Genomic DNA, 17902 nt, shown 5'->3' with positions numbered 1-17902 from the left:
ATCTTGGCCACCATGGACTAGGAGTAGGGACAGAAAGATCTGGGCCACCATGGACTGTGACTATGGGCACAGGGACATGGGTCTGGGCCACCACGGACCACAGCGAGGACATGAAGACAAAGATCTGGGCCACCATGGACCATGGATCTGGGCCACCACGGACTATGGACACAGGGACAAAGATCTGGGCCACCATAGACCACGGATCTGGGCCACCAAAGTCTACGACTATGGACAGAAAGATCTTGGCCACCGTGGACTACGAGTAGGGACAGAAAGATCTGGGCCACCATGGACTATGACTGGAGGACACGGTGACACCGACACGGACGTGACGTCACGGGGGGGGATGTGGCTTTGGGGGGCGGGGACAATAAAGCAGCAGCAAAAACAACCTCGGGTCCGTCCGTCCGTCCATCCCACCCTTTGTCCCCACCTCGTGGTGGCCGAAGCCCCCCCAGATAGGGCAGGAGGTTCTACCAACCATGTCTTTATTGAGCTGCAGAAAAGGGGGAAACGGGGACCCCCCCGATGGAGAGGAGGTGACATCGGGGGGACACGAGGGGTGGGGGACGTGCCGGTGGGGGCGACCTGAACGTTGAGCCACCCGTGGGTGCCACAGACTCCGGCCACCAATGGGAGTGTGACGGTGGGGACCTGAGGGTGGGTGGGGCCTGGGGGGGCGGGACACGGGGTGACCGACACCCATGGGTGGAGCCCTGAGAGGATGGAACGGGAGGGGACAACTCGGGGGTGGGGCAAGGTGGCCGTCGGTGGCCAACGTGCGCTGGGGAGTCAACTGGAAGAGGCCAAGCCAACGGTTGGCCAACGCAACTGGGAGGTCCTGATGGACTCCATGATTGGGCCAATCGGCCACCAGAAGGTCTTAATTGACTCCATGATTGGGCCAATCGGTCACCGGGTCTTAATTGACTCCATGATTGGGCCAATCGGTCACCGGGTCTTAATTGACTCCATGATTGGGCCAATCGGTCACCGGGTCTTAATTGACTCCATGATTGGGCCAATCGGTCACCGGGTCTTAATTGACTCCATGATTGGGCCAATCGGTCACCGGGTCTTGATCGACTCCATGATTGGGCCAATCGGCCACCAGAAGGTCTTAACTGACTCCATGATTGGGCCAATCGGCCACCAGAAGGTCTTAATCGACTCCATGATTGGGCCAATCGGCCACCAGAAGGTCTTAACTGACTCCATGATTGGGCCAATTGGCCACCAGAAGGTCTTAATTGACTCCATGATTGGGCCAATCGGCCACCAGAAGGTCTTAATTGACTCCATGATTGGGCCAATCAGCCACCAGAAGGTCTTAATTGACTCCATGATTGGGCCAATCGGCCACCAGAAGGTCTTAATCGACTCCATGATCGGACCAACCAGCCAGCAGGTCTTGATCTACTCAACAACTGGATCAACCAGGCATCAAAAGCTCTTGATCTACTCAACAACTGGACCAACCAGCCACTGGGTCTTGGTCTACTCAATGATTGGATCAACCGGCCACCAGGTCTTGATCTACTCAACAACTGCACCAATCGGCCACCAGAAGGTCTTGATCGACTCGACAATTGCACCAACACACAGGCCTAGAAGGTCTCTATCTACTCAACAACTGGACCAACCAGTCACAGGACTTGGTCTACTCAATGACTGGATCAATCGCCCACCAGGTCTTGATCTACTCAATGATCAGACCAACCAGGCATCAAAAGGTCTTGATCTACTCAACGATTGGACCAACCAGCCAGCAGGTCTTGATCTACTCAATGATCGGACCAACCAGCCAGGAGGTCTTGATCTACTCAACGATCGGACCAACCAGCCACCAGGTCTTGATCTACTCAATGATCGGACCAACCAGCCACCAGGTCTTGATCTACTCAATGATCGGACCAACCAGCCACCAGGTCTTGATCTACTCAATGATCGGACCAACCAGCCACCAGATCTTGATCTACTCAATGATCGGACCAACCAGCCAGCAGGTCTTGATCTACTCAACAACTGGACCAACACAGGCCTAGAAGAACCCAAAACCAACTCAACCACCACCAACCAATCACGGGCTTGACCTGAGCAACCAAGAGTGGCCAACTGGGCTTCAGACCAGGCCAATCAGAAGAGGCCAATCCAGATCTGCTCCAAACCCAACCACCAATGGCCAAGCCCGGTCTTGACCAATCCTCGGACAGGTCCATCCAGGTCAAGTCCAACCCCCTCCCTGGTGACCAATCTCACGGCTGGGCCACCAACCAACCACTAACGGTCGCCACAAGAAGACGGTGGCACAAAAATGACCCAACCAAGGTCGACTTCACCAAACAACAGCCAACTAAGGTTGACTTGAGCAACCAACGGCCAACCAAGGTCGACTTCACCAACCAACGGCCAACCGAGGTCGACTTGAGCAACCAACCAATGGCCAACCGAGGTCGACTTGAGCAACCAACGGCCAACCGAGGTCGACTTGAGCAACCAACGGTCAACCGAGGTCGACTTGACCAACCAACGGCCAATCAAGGTCAACTTGACCAACCAACGGTCAACCGAGGTCGACTTGACCAACCAACGGTCAACCGAGGTCGACTTGACCAACCAACGCTCAACTGAGGTCGACTTGACCAACCAATGACCAACCGAGGTCGACTTGACCAACCAATGACCAACCAAGGTCGACTTGACCAACCAACGACCAACCAAGGTCGACTTGACCAACCAACAGCCAATCAAGGTCGACTTGACCAACCAACAGCCAATCAAGGTCAACTTGACCAACCAACGGTCAACCGAGATCGACTTGACCAACCAATGGCCAACCAAGGTCAACTTGACCAATCCCTGCGCAGCTCAAGCCGGAGAAGGCCCCAGTTGAGCCCAGTCCAGCCCAGTTTGAGCTCGTGTCCCACGTCCCCACCTCCCCCTGCTCCAATCACGGCTGACCCCTGGCCCAGCAGCCAATCAGAAGAGACCACACCCAAAAAACCACCCCAAAATAGCCCCAAACAATCAAAGGTTTGGTGGCATCTCCCGGGGGAAGGACTCGAGACGGGGGGGGGGACAGGGAGGTGGGGAAGGGGCGGGGGGGGGTGTCATGTGACGGTGGGCGTGGCGGGTGGGCGGGGTCAGGCGGTGGGCGTGGCGGCGGGCGGGGCCGGGCGGTGGAACTCGGTCTCTTTGTAGACGAACCAAGAGCTGCCGACCCAGAGCAGCAGGTTGAGGAAGCCGAAGATCTGGGAGACGGGACCGAAAAACCGTGAAAGCGGCCCCAAAAATCCCACCCCGCTTCGTGCCTCAGTTTCCCCACCCATCCCTCGCCAACCCATGTCCCACCCCACGGTCCTTATTGACCCGTCCCACTCAACCTTTGGGTTCCTCAAGACGTCCCCAATGTCACCAACACCCCAGCTCTGCCTCGGTGTCCCCCAATGTCACCAACACCGAAGCCTGCCTCAGTTTCCCCATCCAACCCAAACCTGCCTCAGTGTCCCCAATGTCACCAACACCCCACCCTGCCTCAGTGTCCCCCAATGTCACCAACACCCAAGCCTGCCTCAGTTTCCCCATCCAACCCAAACCTGCCTGAGTTTCCCCCAATGTCACCAACCCTCCAAATGTCACCGACCCCTCCTAAACCTGCCTCAGTGTCCCCAATGTCACCAACCCTCCAAATATCACCAACCCCCCCAACCCTGCCTCAGTTTCCCCATCCAACCCAAACCTGCCTCAGTTTCCCCCAATGTCACCAACCCCCCAAATGTCACCGACCCCCCCCAAACCTGCCTCAGTGTCCCCAATGTCACCAACACCCCACCCTGCCTCAGTGTCCCCATCCAACCCAAACCTGCCTCAGTGTCCCCAATGTCACCAACCCTCCAAATGTCACCGACCCCCCCAAACCTGCCTCAGTGTCCCCCAATGTCACCGACCCCCCCACCCTTCCTCAGTGTCCCTAATGTCACCAACACCCCCACCCTGCCTCAGTTTCCCCATCCAACCCAAACCTGCCTCAGTTTCCCCCAATGTCACCAACCCTCCAAATGTCACCGACCCCCCCAAACCTGCCTCAGTGTCCCCAATGTCACCGACCCTCCAAATGTCCCCAACTCCCCCCACCCTGCCTCAGTGTCCCCAATGTCACCAACCCCCCCAACCCTGCCTCAGTTTCCCTATCCAACCCAAACCTGCCTCAGTGTCCCCAATGTCACCAACACCCCCAAACCTGCCTCAGTGTCCCCAACGTCACCAACACCCCAACCCTGCCTCAGTGTCCCCAACATCACCGACACCCCCACCCTGCCTCAGTGTCCCCAATGTCACCGACACCCCCAAACCTGCCTCAGTTTCCCCCAATGCCACCAATCCTCCAAATGTCACCAACCCCCCCAACCCTGCCTCAGTGTCCCCAATGTCACCGACCCCCCCCAACCTGCCTCAGTGTCCCCAATGTCACCGACACCCCCAAACCTGCCTCAGTTTCCCCCAATGCCACCAATCCTCCAAATGTCACCGACCCCCCCAAACCTGCCTCAGTGTCCCCAATGTCACCGACCCCCCCAACCCTGCCTCAGTGTCCCCAACATCACCGACACCCCCACCCTGCCTCAGTGTCCCCAATGTCACCGACACCCCCAAACCTGCCTCAGTTTCCCCCAATGTCACCAACCCTCCAAATGTCACCGACCCCCCCCAAACCTGCCTCAGTGTCCCCAATGCCACCGACACCCCCAACCTGCCTCAGTGTCCCCAATGTCACCAACACCCCCAACCTGCCTCAGTGTCCCCAACATCACCGACACCCCCACCCTGCCTCAGTTTCCCTATCCAACCCAAACCTGCCTCAGTGTCCCCAATGTCACCAACACCCCAACCCTGCCTCAGTTTCCCCCAATGTCACCAACCCTCCAAATGTCACCGACCCCCCCACCCTGCCTCAGTGTCCCCAATGTCACCAACCCTCCAAATGTCACCAACCCCCCCAAACCTGCCTCAGTGTCCCCAATGTCACCGACCCCCCCACCCTGCCTCAGTTTCCCCATCCAACCCAAACCTGCCTCAGTGTCCCCAATGTCACCAACCCTCCAAATGTCACCGACCCCCCCCACCCTGCCTCAGTGTCCCCAACGTCACCCCCAAACCTGCCTCAGTGTCCCCAACGTCACCGACCCCCCCACCCTGCCTCAGTGTCCCCCAATGTCACCAACCCTCCAAATGTCACCGACCCCCCCCAACCTGCCTCAGTGTCCCCAATGTCACCAACCCCCCAACCCTGCCTCAGTTTCCCCATCCAACCCAAACCTGCCTCAGTGTCCCCAATGTCACCAACACCCCCACCCTGCCTCAGTTTCCCCATCCAACCCAAACCTGCCTCAGTGTCCCCAATGTCACCGACCCCCCCACCCTGCCTCAGTTTCCCCATCCAACCCAAACCTGCCTCAGTGTCCCCAATGTCACCGACACCCCCACCCTGCCTCAGTGTCCCCAATGTCACCGACACCCCCACCCTGCCTCAGTTTCCCCCAATGTCACCAACCCTCCAAATGTCACCGACCCCCCCCACCCTGCCTCAGTGTCCCCCAATGTCACCGACCCCCCCAAACCTGCCTCAGTGTCCCCAATGTCACCGACCCCCCCACCCTGCCTCAGTTTCCCCAATGTCACCAACCCCCCCAAACCTGCCTCAGTGTCCCCAATGTCACCGACCCCCCCAAACCTGCCTCAGTGTCCCCAATGTCACCAACACCCCCACCCTGCCTCAGTTTCCCCATCCAACCCAAACCTGCCTCAGTGTCCCCAATGTCACCAACCCTCCAAATATCACCAACCCCCCCAAACCTGCCTCAGTGTCCCCAATGTCACCGACCCCCCCACCCTGCCTCAGTTTCCCCATCCAACCCAAACCTGCCTCAGTTTCCCCCAATGTCACCGACCCCCCCACCCTGCCTCAGTGTCCCCAATGTCCCCCCCCCCCCAGCACCCACCACGGACACGTTGAGGGACCCCATGGGGGTGACCCCGGCCGGGGAGCAGGTGACGTTGAGCTGGGGACACCCGGGCAGGGACGCGGCCGTCGAGGTCTTGACGTCCCCCAGAGCCTTGGCCCAGGCTGAGGAGCTCACCAGCCACAGGAACGACAGCGCCACGGTGGCCACCAAGTCCTGGGGGGACCCCAAAAGTCAGGGCGGGGTTAGGGGGGACACCCGAAAAATCTGGGGGGTGGAGCCGGAGGGCAAGAGCTGGGGGACCCCAAAACCTGGGGGTGGGGAGGACAATTGTGGGGGACCCCCAAGTCCTACAGGTTTGGGGGGGAACCCAAAAGTTGGGGGACCGCGAGTCTCATAAAAGTGGGGGGACCCCAAAATTTGGGGGGACCCTAAAGCCTGGGGGTGGGGAGGACAATTGTGGGGGACCCCCAAGTCCTACAGGTTTGGGGGGAACCCAAAAGTTGGGGGACCCCAAGTTTCATAGAACTCGGGGGACCCCAAAATTTGGGGGGACCCCAAAACCTGGGGGTGGGGAGGACAATTGTGGGGACCCCCAAGTCCTACAGGTTTGGGGGGGGAACCCAAAAGTTGGGGGGACCCCAAAATTTGGGGGTTAGGGGACAATTGTGGGGGACCCCAAGTCCAAGAGATCTGAGGATGACCCCAAAATGTGGGGGGACCCCAAAACCTGGGGGTGGGGAGGACAACTGTGGGGACCCCCAAGTCCTACAGGTTTGGGGGGGGAACCCAAAAGTTGGGGGGACCCCAAAATTTGGGGGTTAGGGGACAATTGTGGGGGACCCCAAGTCCAAGAGATCTGAGGATGACCCAAAATGTGGGGGGACCCCAAAACCTGGGGGTGGGGAGGACAATTGTGGGGGACCCCAAGTCCTACAGGTTTGGGGGGGGAACCCAAAAGTTGGGGGGACCCCAAAATTTGGGGGTTAGGGGACAATTGTGGGGGACCCCAAGTCCAAGAGATCTGAGGATGACCCAAAATGTGGGGGGACCCCAAAACCTGGGGGTGGGGAGGACAATTGTGGGGGACCCCCAAGTCCTACATGTTTTGGGGGGGAACCCAAAAGTTGGGGGACCCCAAAATTTGGGGGTTAGGGGACAATTGTGGGGGACCCCAAGTCCAAGAGATCTGAGGATGACCCAAAACGTGGGGGGACCCCAAAACCTGGGGGTGGGGAGGACAATTGTGGGGACCCCCAAGTCCTACAGGTTTGGGGGGGGAACCCAAAAGTTGGGGGACCCCAAGTCTCATAAAACTGGGGGGACCCCAAAATTTGGGGAGACCCTAAAGCCTGGGGGTGGGGAGGACAATTGTGGGGACCCCCAAGTCCTACAGGTTTGGGGGGGAACCCAAAAGTTGGGGGACCGCGAGTCTCATAGAACTGGGGGGACCCCAAAATTTGGGGGGACCCCAAAGCCTGGGGGTGGGGAGGACAATTGTGGGGACCCCCAAGTCCTACAGGTTTGGGGGGGAACCCAAAAGTTGGGGGACCCCAAGTCTCATAGAACTGGGGGGACCCCAAAATTTGGGGGGACGCCAAAGCCTGGGGGTGGGGAGGACAATTGTGGAGGACCCCCAAGTCCTACAGGTTTGGGGGGGAACCCAAAAGTTGGGGGACCCCAAGTTTCATAGAACTCAGGGGACCCCAAAATTTGGGGGGACCCCAAAACCTGGGGTTGGGGAGGACAATTGTGGGGACCCCCAAGTCCTACAGGTTTGGGGGGGGAACCCAAAAGTTGGGGGGACCCCAAAATTTGGGGGTTAGGGGACAATTGTGGGGGACCCCAAGTCCAAGAGATCTGAGGATGACCCCAAAATTTGGGGGGACCCCAAAACCTGGGGGTGGGGAGGACAATTGTGGGGGACCCCCAAGTCCTACATGTTTAGGGGGAGAACCCAAAAGTTGGGGGACCCCAAGTTTCATAAAACTCGGGGGACCCCAAAATTTGGGGGGACCCCAAAGCCTGGGGGTGGGGAGGACAATTGTGGGGACCCCAAGTCCTACAGGTTTGGGGGGGGACCCAAAAGTTGGGGGACCCCAAGTTTCATAGAACTGGGGGGACCCCAAAATTTGGGGGCTGGAGAGGACAGTTGTGGTGGACCCCAAGTACTAATTATCTGGGGGACCCCAAAACATGAGGGGGACCCCAAAACCTGAGGGTTGAGGGGACAATCGTGGGGGACCCCAAGTCCTATAGGTTTGGAGGGGAACCCAGAAGTTGGGGGACCCCAAGTCCCAGAGATCTGGGGGACCCCAAAACATGGGGGGGACCCCAAAACATGGGGGGGTGAAGAGAACAATTGTGGGGGACCCCAATCCCAAGGGCCTGAGGGGGACCCCAAAACTGGGGGGGCTGGGGTAGGGAGACCCCCCCCCCCAAAAAAAAAAAGGGGTCGGGGCACTTACCCCGTGTCCTGTCCACGGCAGCAAGAGGAGAGAACGTCAGAGGGTTATTGACCCCCCAAAATGTCCCCCCGGCCCCCCAAATGTGCCCCCAGCCACCAGATGGGGGGAAGGAACGAGACCCCAACTCCCCGCGGCCAAACGGGGGGCGGGAGACGGACGGACGGAGAAGAGCGGGATGGACGGACGGACAAGATGAAGATGGAGAAGATCACAATGAACAGATGGAAGAAGATCAGGATGGACAAAACCAGGATGGACGGATGGAGAAGACCAGGATGAAGAAAACCATGTTGGATGGATGGAGAAGACCAAGATGGACGGATGGAGAAGACCAGGACAGAGAAGTCCACGATGAAGAGATGGAAGAAGATCAAGATGGACAAGACCAGGATGAAGAAAACCATGTTGGATGGATGGAGAAGACCAAAATGATGAACATCCATCCAACATGGTTGAGAAGACCAAGATGGATGGATGGATGAAGAAGACCAGGACAGAGAAGACCACGATGAAGAGATGGAAGAAGATCAGGACGGACAAGACCAGGATGGACAGATGGAGAAGACCAGGATGAAGAAAACCATGTTGGACGGACGGAGAAGACCAAGATGGATGGATGAAGAAGAAAAGGACAGAGAAGACCACGATGAAGAGATGGAAGAAGATCAGGATGGACAAGACCAGGATGAAGAAAACCATGTTGGATGGATGGAGAAGACCAAAATGATGAACATCCATCCAACATGGTTGAGAAGACCAAGATGGATGGATGGAGAAGACCCAGACAGAGAAGACCACAATGAACAGATGGAAGAAGATCAGGACGGACAAGACCAGGATGGACAGATGGAGAAGACCAGGATGAAGAAAACCATGTTGGACGGATGGAGAAGACCAAGATGGATGGATGGAGAAGACCACGACAGAGAAGTCCACGATGTAGAGATGGAAGAAGATCAGGATGGACAAGACCACGATGGACGGATGGAGAAAACCAGGATGAAGAAAACCATGTTGGATGGATGAAGAAAACCATGTTGGATGGATGGAGAAGACCAAGATGGATGGATGGAGAAGACCAGGACAGAGAAGTCCACAATGTAGAGATGGAAGAAGATCAGGATGGACAAGACCAGGATGAAGAAAACCATGTTGGATGGATGGAGAAGACCAAAATGATGAACATCCATCCAACATGGTTGAGAAGACCAAGATGGATGGATGGATGGAGAAGACCTAGACAGAGAAGACCACGATGTAGAGATGGAAGAAGATCAGGATGGACAAGACCAGGATGAAGAAAACCATGTTGGATGGATGGAGAAGACCAAGATGGATGGATGGAGAAGACCACGACAGAGAAGTCCACGACGTAGAGATGGAAGAAGATCAGGATGGACAAGACCACGATGGACGGATGGACAAGACCAGGATGAAGAAAACCATGTTGGATGGATGGAGAAGACCAAAATGATGAACATCCATCCAACATGGTTGAGAAGACCAAGATGGATGGATGGAGAAGACCAGGACAGAGAAGTCCACGATGTACAGATGGAAGAAGATCAGGATGGACAACACCAGGATGGATGGATGGAGAAGACCCATCCAGAGAAGACCACAATGAACAGATGGAAGAAGATCACGATGGAGAAGACGAGGATGGATGGACACACAAAACCAAGATGAATGGATGGAGAAGACCAAGATGGACAGATGGAGCAGATCACGACGGACGGATGGAGAAGATCGGGACGGAGGGATGGAGGAGATCACGATGGAGAAGATCAGGACGGACAGATGGAGAAGATCAGGACGGAGAAGATCAGGACGGACGGATGGAGAAGATCATGATGGATGGATGGAGAAGCCCAGGACGGATGGACAGAGATCAGGATGGACAGATGGAGAAGCCCAGGATGGAGAAGATCAGGACAGACGGATGGAGAAGATCACGATGGATGGATGAAGAAGATCGGGACAAAGAAGTCCAGGACAGACAGATGGACAAGATCACGATGGACAGATGGAGCAGCCCAGGACGGCCGGATGGAGAAGATCACGATGGATAGATGGAGGAGATCAGGACGGACAGATGGAGATCATGATGGATGGATGGAGAAGATCAGGATGGACAGATGGAGATGATCAGGATAGAGAAGATCACGACGGACGGATGGAGGAGATCAGGACGGAGAAGATCAGGACGGACGGACGGAGAAGATCACGATGGACGGACGGAGCAGCCCAGGATGGCTGGATGGAGCAGATCACAACGGATGGATGGAGAAGATCGGGACGGACGGAGAAGATCGGGACGGAGAAGATCGGGACGGAGGAATGGAGGAGATCACGGTGGAGGAGATCAGGACGGACGGATGGAGAAGATCGGGATAGAGAAGATCAGGACGGACGGATGGAGAAGATCAGGACGGACGGATGGAGAAGATCACGATGGACGGATGGAGAAGATCGGGATACAGGAGAAGCCCAGGATGGACAGATGGAGAAGATCACGATGGACAGATGGAGATGATCGGGATAGAGAAGATCACGACGGACGGATGGAGAAGATCACGATGGAGGAGATCAGGACGGATGGATGGAGGAGATCACGATGGACGGATGGAGGAGATCGGGATAGAGAAGCCCACGATGGACGGATGGAGAAGATCAAGACGAATGGATGGAGGAGATCATGATGGACAAGATCACGATGGACGGATGGAGAAGATTGGGATAGAGAAAATCGGGACGGATGGATGGGATGGAGAAGATCACGATGGAGAAGATCAGGACGGAGGGATGGAGGAGATCATGATGGAGGAGATCAGGACGGACGGATGGAAGAGATCACGATGGACGGATGGAAGAGATTGGGATAGAGAAGATCGGGACGGACGGATGGAGAACATCACGATGGAGAAGATCAGGACTGAGGGATGGAGGAGATCACGATGGAGGAGATCAGGACGGACGGATGGAGAAGATGGGGATAGAGAAGCCCAGGATGGACGGATGGACAAGATCACGATGGACGGATGGAGAAGATTGGGATAGAGAAGATCGGGACGGACGGATGGAGGAGATCACGATGGAGGAGATCACGATGGAGGAGATCAGGACGGATGGATGGAGGAGATCACGATGGAGGAGATCAGGACGGACGGATGGAGGAGATCACGATGGAGGAGATCAGGACGGACGGATGGAGGAGATCACGATGGATGGATGGAGAAGATGGGGATAGAGAAGCCCAGGATGGATGGATGGACAAGATCACGATGGATGGATGGACAAGATTGGGATAGAGAACACTGGGATAGAGAACACTGGGATAGAGAACACTGGGATAGAGAACACTGGGACTGATGGATGAAGAACATCACGATGGAGAAGACCACGATGGAGAAGACCACGATGGAGAAGACCACGATGGAGAAGACCACGATGGATGGATGGAGAAGATCGGGATAGAGAAGCCCAGGACGGACGGATGGAGAAGCCCAGGACGGACGGACGGAGCAGGACGGCCAACGCCAGCACTCACCAGCAGGGGCAGGCGCCCGCCGGCGCCGCGGTACAGGTGCAGGTAGCCCAGGTAGAGCCCCAGGGCGGCCATGCTGGCCAAGAAGGCCAGGACGGCCACGGCCACGAAGAACCGCGCCGAGGACGAGAAGTCGCCCACCAGGTGCAGGTCCCGGGGCCACGTCCCGTTGCACAACCCGGTCAGCGAGGGCGAGAACGTGGCCTCGTTCAACCTGGAGAAGACCCGGGTGGCGGTTTGGGGGGGGACCGTTGGCCTCGCCCGCCCGCGCCCCAAAACCTTCGCGAGGTCTTTCCGGCTCTGGGTGATGTTCTACGGGTGCTGCTCGGTCAACTGGGCGACTCTCGGACCCTGCGGCTGATTCGTGGCTTGGAGGGGTCCAGCACCTCGCGGTCCACCCACCGTGCTCTCCGGGAGCTGGTTGGTCTCCATCCAGCTCTCAAATTCAACTACTACATTTTTCTCCTCGCCATCCGTGTTCGAAGGATCTTCTAGAACCTTCAACAACCTCCCAACCCTTCCCAGATCTCCCTTGTCCATCTCCCATGTCCTACAAGAGCTGGTTGGACCATCTAGAACCTTCTACCATCTCCCAACCCTTCCCAGACCCCCCTTGTCCATCTCCCAACGTCTCCAGGACCTGGTTGGACCTTCTTGGACCACCTAGAACCTTCTTGGACCTTCCACCACCTCCCAACCCTTTCCAGACACCTCTTGTCCATCTCCCATGTCCTACAGGAGCTAGTTGGACCATCTAGAACCTTCTTAAACCTTTCTGGACCATCTAGAACCTTCTTGGACCTTCCACCATCTCCCAACCCTCCCCAGATCTCCCTTGTCTATCTCTCATGTTCTCCAGGAGCTGGTTGGACCTTCTAGAACCTTCCACCATCTCCCAACCCTTCCTGGACCCGCCTTGTCCATCTCCCAATGTCTCCAGGAGCTGGTTGGACCTTCTAGAACCTTCTTGGACCTTCCACCATCTCCCAACCCTTCCCAGATCCGCCTTGTCCATCTCCCAACGTCTCCAGGAGCTGGTTGGACCTTCTCGGACCTTCTAGAACCTTCTTGGACCTTCCACCATCTCCCAACCCTTCCCAGACCCCCCTCGTCCATCTCCCAATGTCTCCAGGAGCTGGTTGGACCATCTAGAACCTTCTAGAACCTTCCACCATCTCCCAACCCTTCCCAGATCTCCCTTGTCCATGTTTCATGTTCTCTAGGACCTGGTTGGACCTTCTAGAACCTTCCCCCATCTCCCAACCCTTCCCAGACCCCCCTTGTCCATCTCTCATGTCCTACAGAAGCTGGTTGGACCTTCCAGAACCTTCTTAAACCTTTCTGGACCATCTAGAACCTCCTACCATCTCCCAACCCTCCCCAGACCCCCCTTGTCCATCTCCCAATGTCTCCAGGAGCTGGTTGGACCTTCTAGAACCTTCCACCATCTCCCAACCCTCCCCAGATCTCCCTCGTCCATCTCCCAATGTCTCCAGAAGCTGGTTGGACCATCTAGAACCTTCTTAAACCTTTCTGGACCATCTAGAACCTTCTTGGACCTTCCACCATCTCCCAACCCTTCCCAGACCCCCCTTGTCCATCTCCCAATGTCTCCAGGAGCCGGTTGCACCATCTAGAACCTTCTAGAACCTTCCACCATCTCCCAACCCTTCCCAGACCCCCCTTGTCCATCTCCCAATGTCTCCAGGACCTTCTAGAACCGTCTTGGACCTTCCACCATCTCCCAACCCTTCCCAGATCTCCCTTGTCCATCTCTCATGTTCTCCAGGAGCTGGTTGGACCTTCTAGAACCTTCTAAAACCTTCCACCATCTCCCAAGCCTTCCCAGACCCGCCTTGTCCATCTCCCATGTCCTACAGGAGCTGGTTGGACCTTCCAGAACCTTCTTAAACCTTTCTGGACCATCTAGAACCTCCTATCATCTCCCAACTCTCCCCAGAACCCCCTTGTCCATCTCCCAATGTCTCCAGGAGCTGGTTGGACCTTCTTGGACCATCTAGAACCTTCTTGGACCTTCCACCATCTCCCAACCCTCCCCAGATCTCCCTTGTCCATCTCTCATGTTCTCCAGGAGCTGGTTGGACCTTCTTGGATCTTCCACCATCTCCCAACCCTTCCTAGACCCCCCTTGTCCATCTCCCAATGTCCTACAGGAACCGGTTGGACCTTCTAGAACCTTCCACCATCTCCCAATCCTTCCCACACCCCCCTTGTCCATCTCCCAATGTCTCCAGGACCTTCTAGAACCGTCTTGAACCTTCCACCATCTCCCAACCCTCCCCAGATCTCCCTTGTCCATCTCCCAATGTCTCCAGAAGCTGGTTGGACCATCTAGAACCTTCTTAAACCTTTCTGGACCATCTAGAACCTTCTTGGACCTTCCACCATCTCCCAACCCTTCCCAGACCCCCCTTGTCCATCTCCCAATGTCTCCAGGAGCCGGTTGCACCATCTAGAATCTTCTAGAACCTTCCACCATCTCCCAACCCTTCCCAAATCTTCCTTGTCCATCTCTCATGTTCTCCAGAACCTGGTTGGACCATCTAGAGCCTTCTAGAACGTTCCCCCATCTCCCAACCCTTCCTAGACCCCCCTTGTCCATCTCCCAATGTCCTACAGGAACCGGTTGGACCTTCTAGAACCTTCTAGAACCTTCCACCATCTCCCAACCCTTCCCACACCCCCCTCGTCCATCTCCCAATGTCTCCAGGAGCTGGTTGGACCATCTAGAACCTTCTAGAACCTCCTTGAACTTTCCTCCACCTCCCAACCCAGAGGAGCCGATCGGCCAATCAAACGGCTCCTCCCACCCACCCCCGGGTGTCAATCACCCGCCCCCCCCCCCCCCAACCTCTCGCCGACCAATCAGGGGCCTCACCGGAAGGGATAAGCGAAGGGGGCGGTGACGGTGACGTTTGATTGGCCGAAGCAGCTGATCCGGAAGGAGACGGCGCCGCCGTAACCCCCGACGGTGGCGAAGGCGAAAATGGAGAAAAACTGGTGGAAAAAGGGGCAAAAAAAGGCATTTTCACCCCCAAAAAGTGTCCCCCTGGGGGGCGATTAACGAGATAACTTAACGAGAAAAGTTTCAGTTGTCGGAGGGTCCGGAAAAAAAAAAAAAGCGCAAATCCTATTTTCAAAGGTTGGTTTTCCAATTCGGATGTTAAATTGAAATTTTAAATCGAAATTTTCAACCGAAGCTGCAAAGGAAAACGGGGGAAGAAAAGCTCCCAGTTCCCCCCAGTGCTCCCAGTGCCCCCCGCTGGAGGCCCCGTGTGCCCCCAGTGCCTCCCAGTTCTGTCCCAGTTCCCCCCAGTCCCTCCCAGTTCCCCCCAGTCCTTCCCAGTTCTGTCCCAGTTCCCCCCAGTGCCTCCCAGTTCTGTCCCAGTTCCCCCCAGTTCTGTCCCAGTTCCCCCCAGTCCTTCCCAGTTCTGTCCCAGTTCCCCCCAGTGCCTCCCAGTTCTGTCCCAGTTCCCCCCAGTTCTGTCCCAGTTCCCCCCAGTCCTTCCCAGTTCTGTCCCAGTTCCCCCCAGTGCCTCCCAGTTCTGTCCCAGTTCCCCCCAGTGCCTCCCAGTTCTGTCCCAATTCCCCCCGGTCCCTCCCAGTTCTGTCCCAGTTCCCCCCAGTCCCTCCCAGTTCTGTCCCAGTTCCCCCCAGTCCCTCCCAGTTCTGTCCCAGTTCCCCCCAGTCCCTCCCAGTTCTGTCCCAGTTCCCCCCAGTCCCTCCCAGTTCTGTCCCAGTTCCCCCCAGTCCCTCCCAGTTCTGTCCCAGTTCCCCCCAGCCCTTCCCAGTTCTGTCCCAGTCCCTCCCAGTTCTGTCCCAGTTCCCCCCAGCCCTTCCCAGTTCTGTCCCAGTTCCCCCCAGTGCCTCCCAGTTCTGTCCCAGTTCTCCCCAGTGCTTCCCAGTTCTGTCCCAGTTCCCCCCAGTCCCTCCCAGTTCTGTCCCAGTGTCCCCCCGGTCCCTCCCAGTTCCCTCCCATTCCCTTCCCAGTCCCTTCCCAGTAACCCCAGTTCCCCTCCATTTCTCTCCCAGTCCCTCCCAGTAACCCCAGTTCCCTCCCAGTCCCTTCCCAGTTTTCCAGTTGGACTCACCCACTCAAGGCCTCAAGCGCTCCCAGCCCCCCCATTCCCCTCCCAGTCCCTTCCCAGTCCCTCCCAGTAACCCCAGTTCCCTCCCAGTTCCCTCCCAGTCCCTCCCAGTCCCTCCCAGTCTCTCCCAGTTGGACTCACCCACTCAAGGCCTCAAGCGCTCCCAGCCCCCCCACTCCCCCCCAGTCCCCTCCCAGTCCCTTCCAGTAACCCCATTCCCTCCCAGTCCCCTCCCAGTCCCTCCCAGTAACCCCAGTCCCTTCCCAGTCTCTTCCCAATCCCTCCCAGTAACCCCATTCCCTCCCAGTCCCTTCCCAGTCCCTCCCAGTCCCCCCCAGTTTCCCACTTGGACTCACCCACTCAAGGCCTCAAGTGCTCCCAGTCCCCCCACTCCCCCCCATTCCCCTCCCAGTCCCCCCCAGTCACCCCAGTTCCCCCCCCATTTCTTTCCCAGTCCCTCCCAGTAACCCCAGTCCCTCCCAGTTTCCCAGTTGGACTCACCCACTCCAGGCCTCAAGCGCTCCCAGTCCCCCCCAGTCCCTTCCCAGTCCCTTCCCAGTCCCTCCCAGCCCCTTCCCAGTCCCTCCCAGTCCCTTCCCAGTTTCCCAGTTGGACTCAGCCACTCAAGGCCTCAAGCGCTAGCAGCCCCCCCACTCCCCTCCCAGTCCCCCCCAGTAACCCCAGTTCCCTCCCAGTCCCCTCCCAGTCCCACCCAGTCCCTTCCCAGTCCCTCCCAGTCCCCCCCAGTCCCTTCCCAGTCCCTCCCAGTAACCCCATTCCTTCCCAGTCCCCTCCCAGTCCCACCCAGTCCCTTCCCAGTCACCCCAGTCCCTCCCAGTCCCTCCCAGTCCCCCCCAGTTTCCCACTTGGACTCACCCACTCAAGGCCTCAAGTGCTCCCAGTCCCCCCCACTCCCCCCCATTCCCCTCCCAGTCCCCCCCAGTCACCCCAGTTCCCCCCCCATTTCTTTCCCAGTCCCTCCCAGTAACCCCAGTCCCTCCCAGTTTCCCAGTTGGACTCACCCACTCCAGGCCTCAAGCGCTCCCAGTCCCCCCCAGTCCCTCCCAGCCCCTTCCCAGTCCCTCCCAGTAACCCCAGTTCTCCTCCATTTCTCTCTCAGTCCCTCCCAGTAACCCCATTCCCTCCCAGTCCCCTCCCATTCCCTCCCAGTCCCTTCCCAGTCCCTCCCAGTAACCCCATTCCCTCCCAGTCCCTTCCCAGTCCCACCCAGTCCCTTCCCAGTCCCTCCCAGTAACCCCATTCCCTCCCAGTCCTTCCCAGTCCCTCCCAGTTTCCCAGTTGGACTCACCCACTCAAGGCCTCAAGCGCTCCCAGCCCCCCCACTCCCCCCCACTCTCCCCCACTCCCCCCCAGTCCCCTCCCAGTCCCCCCCGGCCCCCGGCCGCCCTCACCGCCTGCAGGCCGCGCACCAGCCCCAGCGGCTCCCGCAGCAGCCGCAGCCGCGGCCCCGACATCTTTTCCCGCCGCGCCGGAAGTGGCGTCAGCGCGCCGGAGGCGGAGCCAGCGCCTCGTTAGCATAGGCGGCCCCGCCCACCGCGCGGCTCCCGGCGGGAAACGGCGGCGCCCGTGACCCCGGGTGACCCCGGACCGGGGACCCCGGGACCCCCGTGACCCCGGTGACCCCCGGGACCCCCAGTGACCCCGGGACCCCCGTGACCCCCAGTCGCTCCCAGTCGCTCCCAGTCCCTCCCAGTTGCTCCCAGTGCCCCCAGTCCCTCCCAGTCCCTCCCAGTGCCCCCAGTTGCTCCCAGTCCCTCCCAGTTGCTCCCAGTTGCTCCCAGTGCCCCCAGTCCC

General features: G+C 57.9%; 1 protein-coding gene across 2 annotated transcripts; it reads right to left on the bottom strand.

Annotated features, from left to right (window-relative positions):
• Nucleotides 1–474: 474 nt before the first annotated feature.
• LOC136000701 (synaptophysin-like protein 1) lies at nucleotides 475–17582 on the bottom strand. 2 transcript variants are annotated; one of them, XM_065654634.1, is made up of 5 exons: nucleotides 17500–17582; nucleotides 14878–14996; nucleotides 11982–12192; nucleotides 6003–6179; nucleotides 475–3254 (listed from the first exon to the last, which is right to left on the bottom strand). In XM_065654634.1, exons 1-5 carry the CDS (start codon nucleotides 17560–17562, stop codon nucleotides 3147–3149), a joined length of 678 nt encoding a protein of 225 aa, XP_065510706.1. In that variant the 5' UTR covers nucleotides 17563–17582; the 3' UTR covers nucleotides 475–3146. The 2 variants fall into 2 exon arrangements, with proteins under 2 accessions (XP_065510706.1, XP_065510707.1); XM_065654635.1 differs by having other exon boundaries at nucleotides 17518–17567.
• Nucleotides 17583–17902: the final 320 nt, after the last annotated feature.

The sequence above is a fragment of the Caloenas nicobarica genome, chromosome 34 (assembly GCF_036013445.1).
Source record: "Caloenas nicobarica isolate bCalNic1 chromosome 34, bCalNic1.hap1, whole genome shotgun sequence".
Classification (NCBI taxonomy): Eukaryota; Metazoa; Chordata; class Aves; order Columbiformes; family Columbidae; genus Caloenas; species Caloenas nicobarica.
This window is presented reverse-complemented; position numbering and strand designations above follow the sequence as displayed.

Coding starts and splice junctions, on each gene's coding strand:
- LOC136000701 (XM_065654634.1), bottom strand. CDS start 17,562: ATGTCGGGGCCGCGGCTGCGGCTGCTGCGGGAGCCGCTGGGGCTGGTG. Junction 12,193..14,877: donor CCCTTCGCTTATCCCTTCCG/GTGAGGCCCCTG, acceptor GGTCTTCTCCAG/GTTGAACGAGGCCACGTTCT. Junction 3,255..6,002: donor GGTCCCTCAACGTGTCCGTG/GTGGGTGCTGGG, acceptor CCCGTCTCCCAG/ATCTTCGGCTTCCTCAACCT.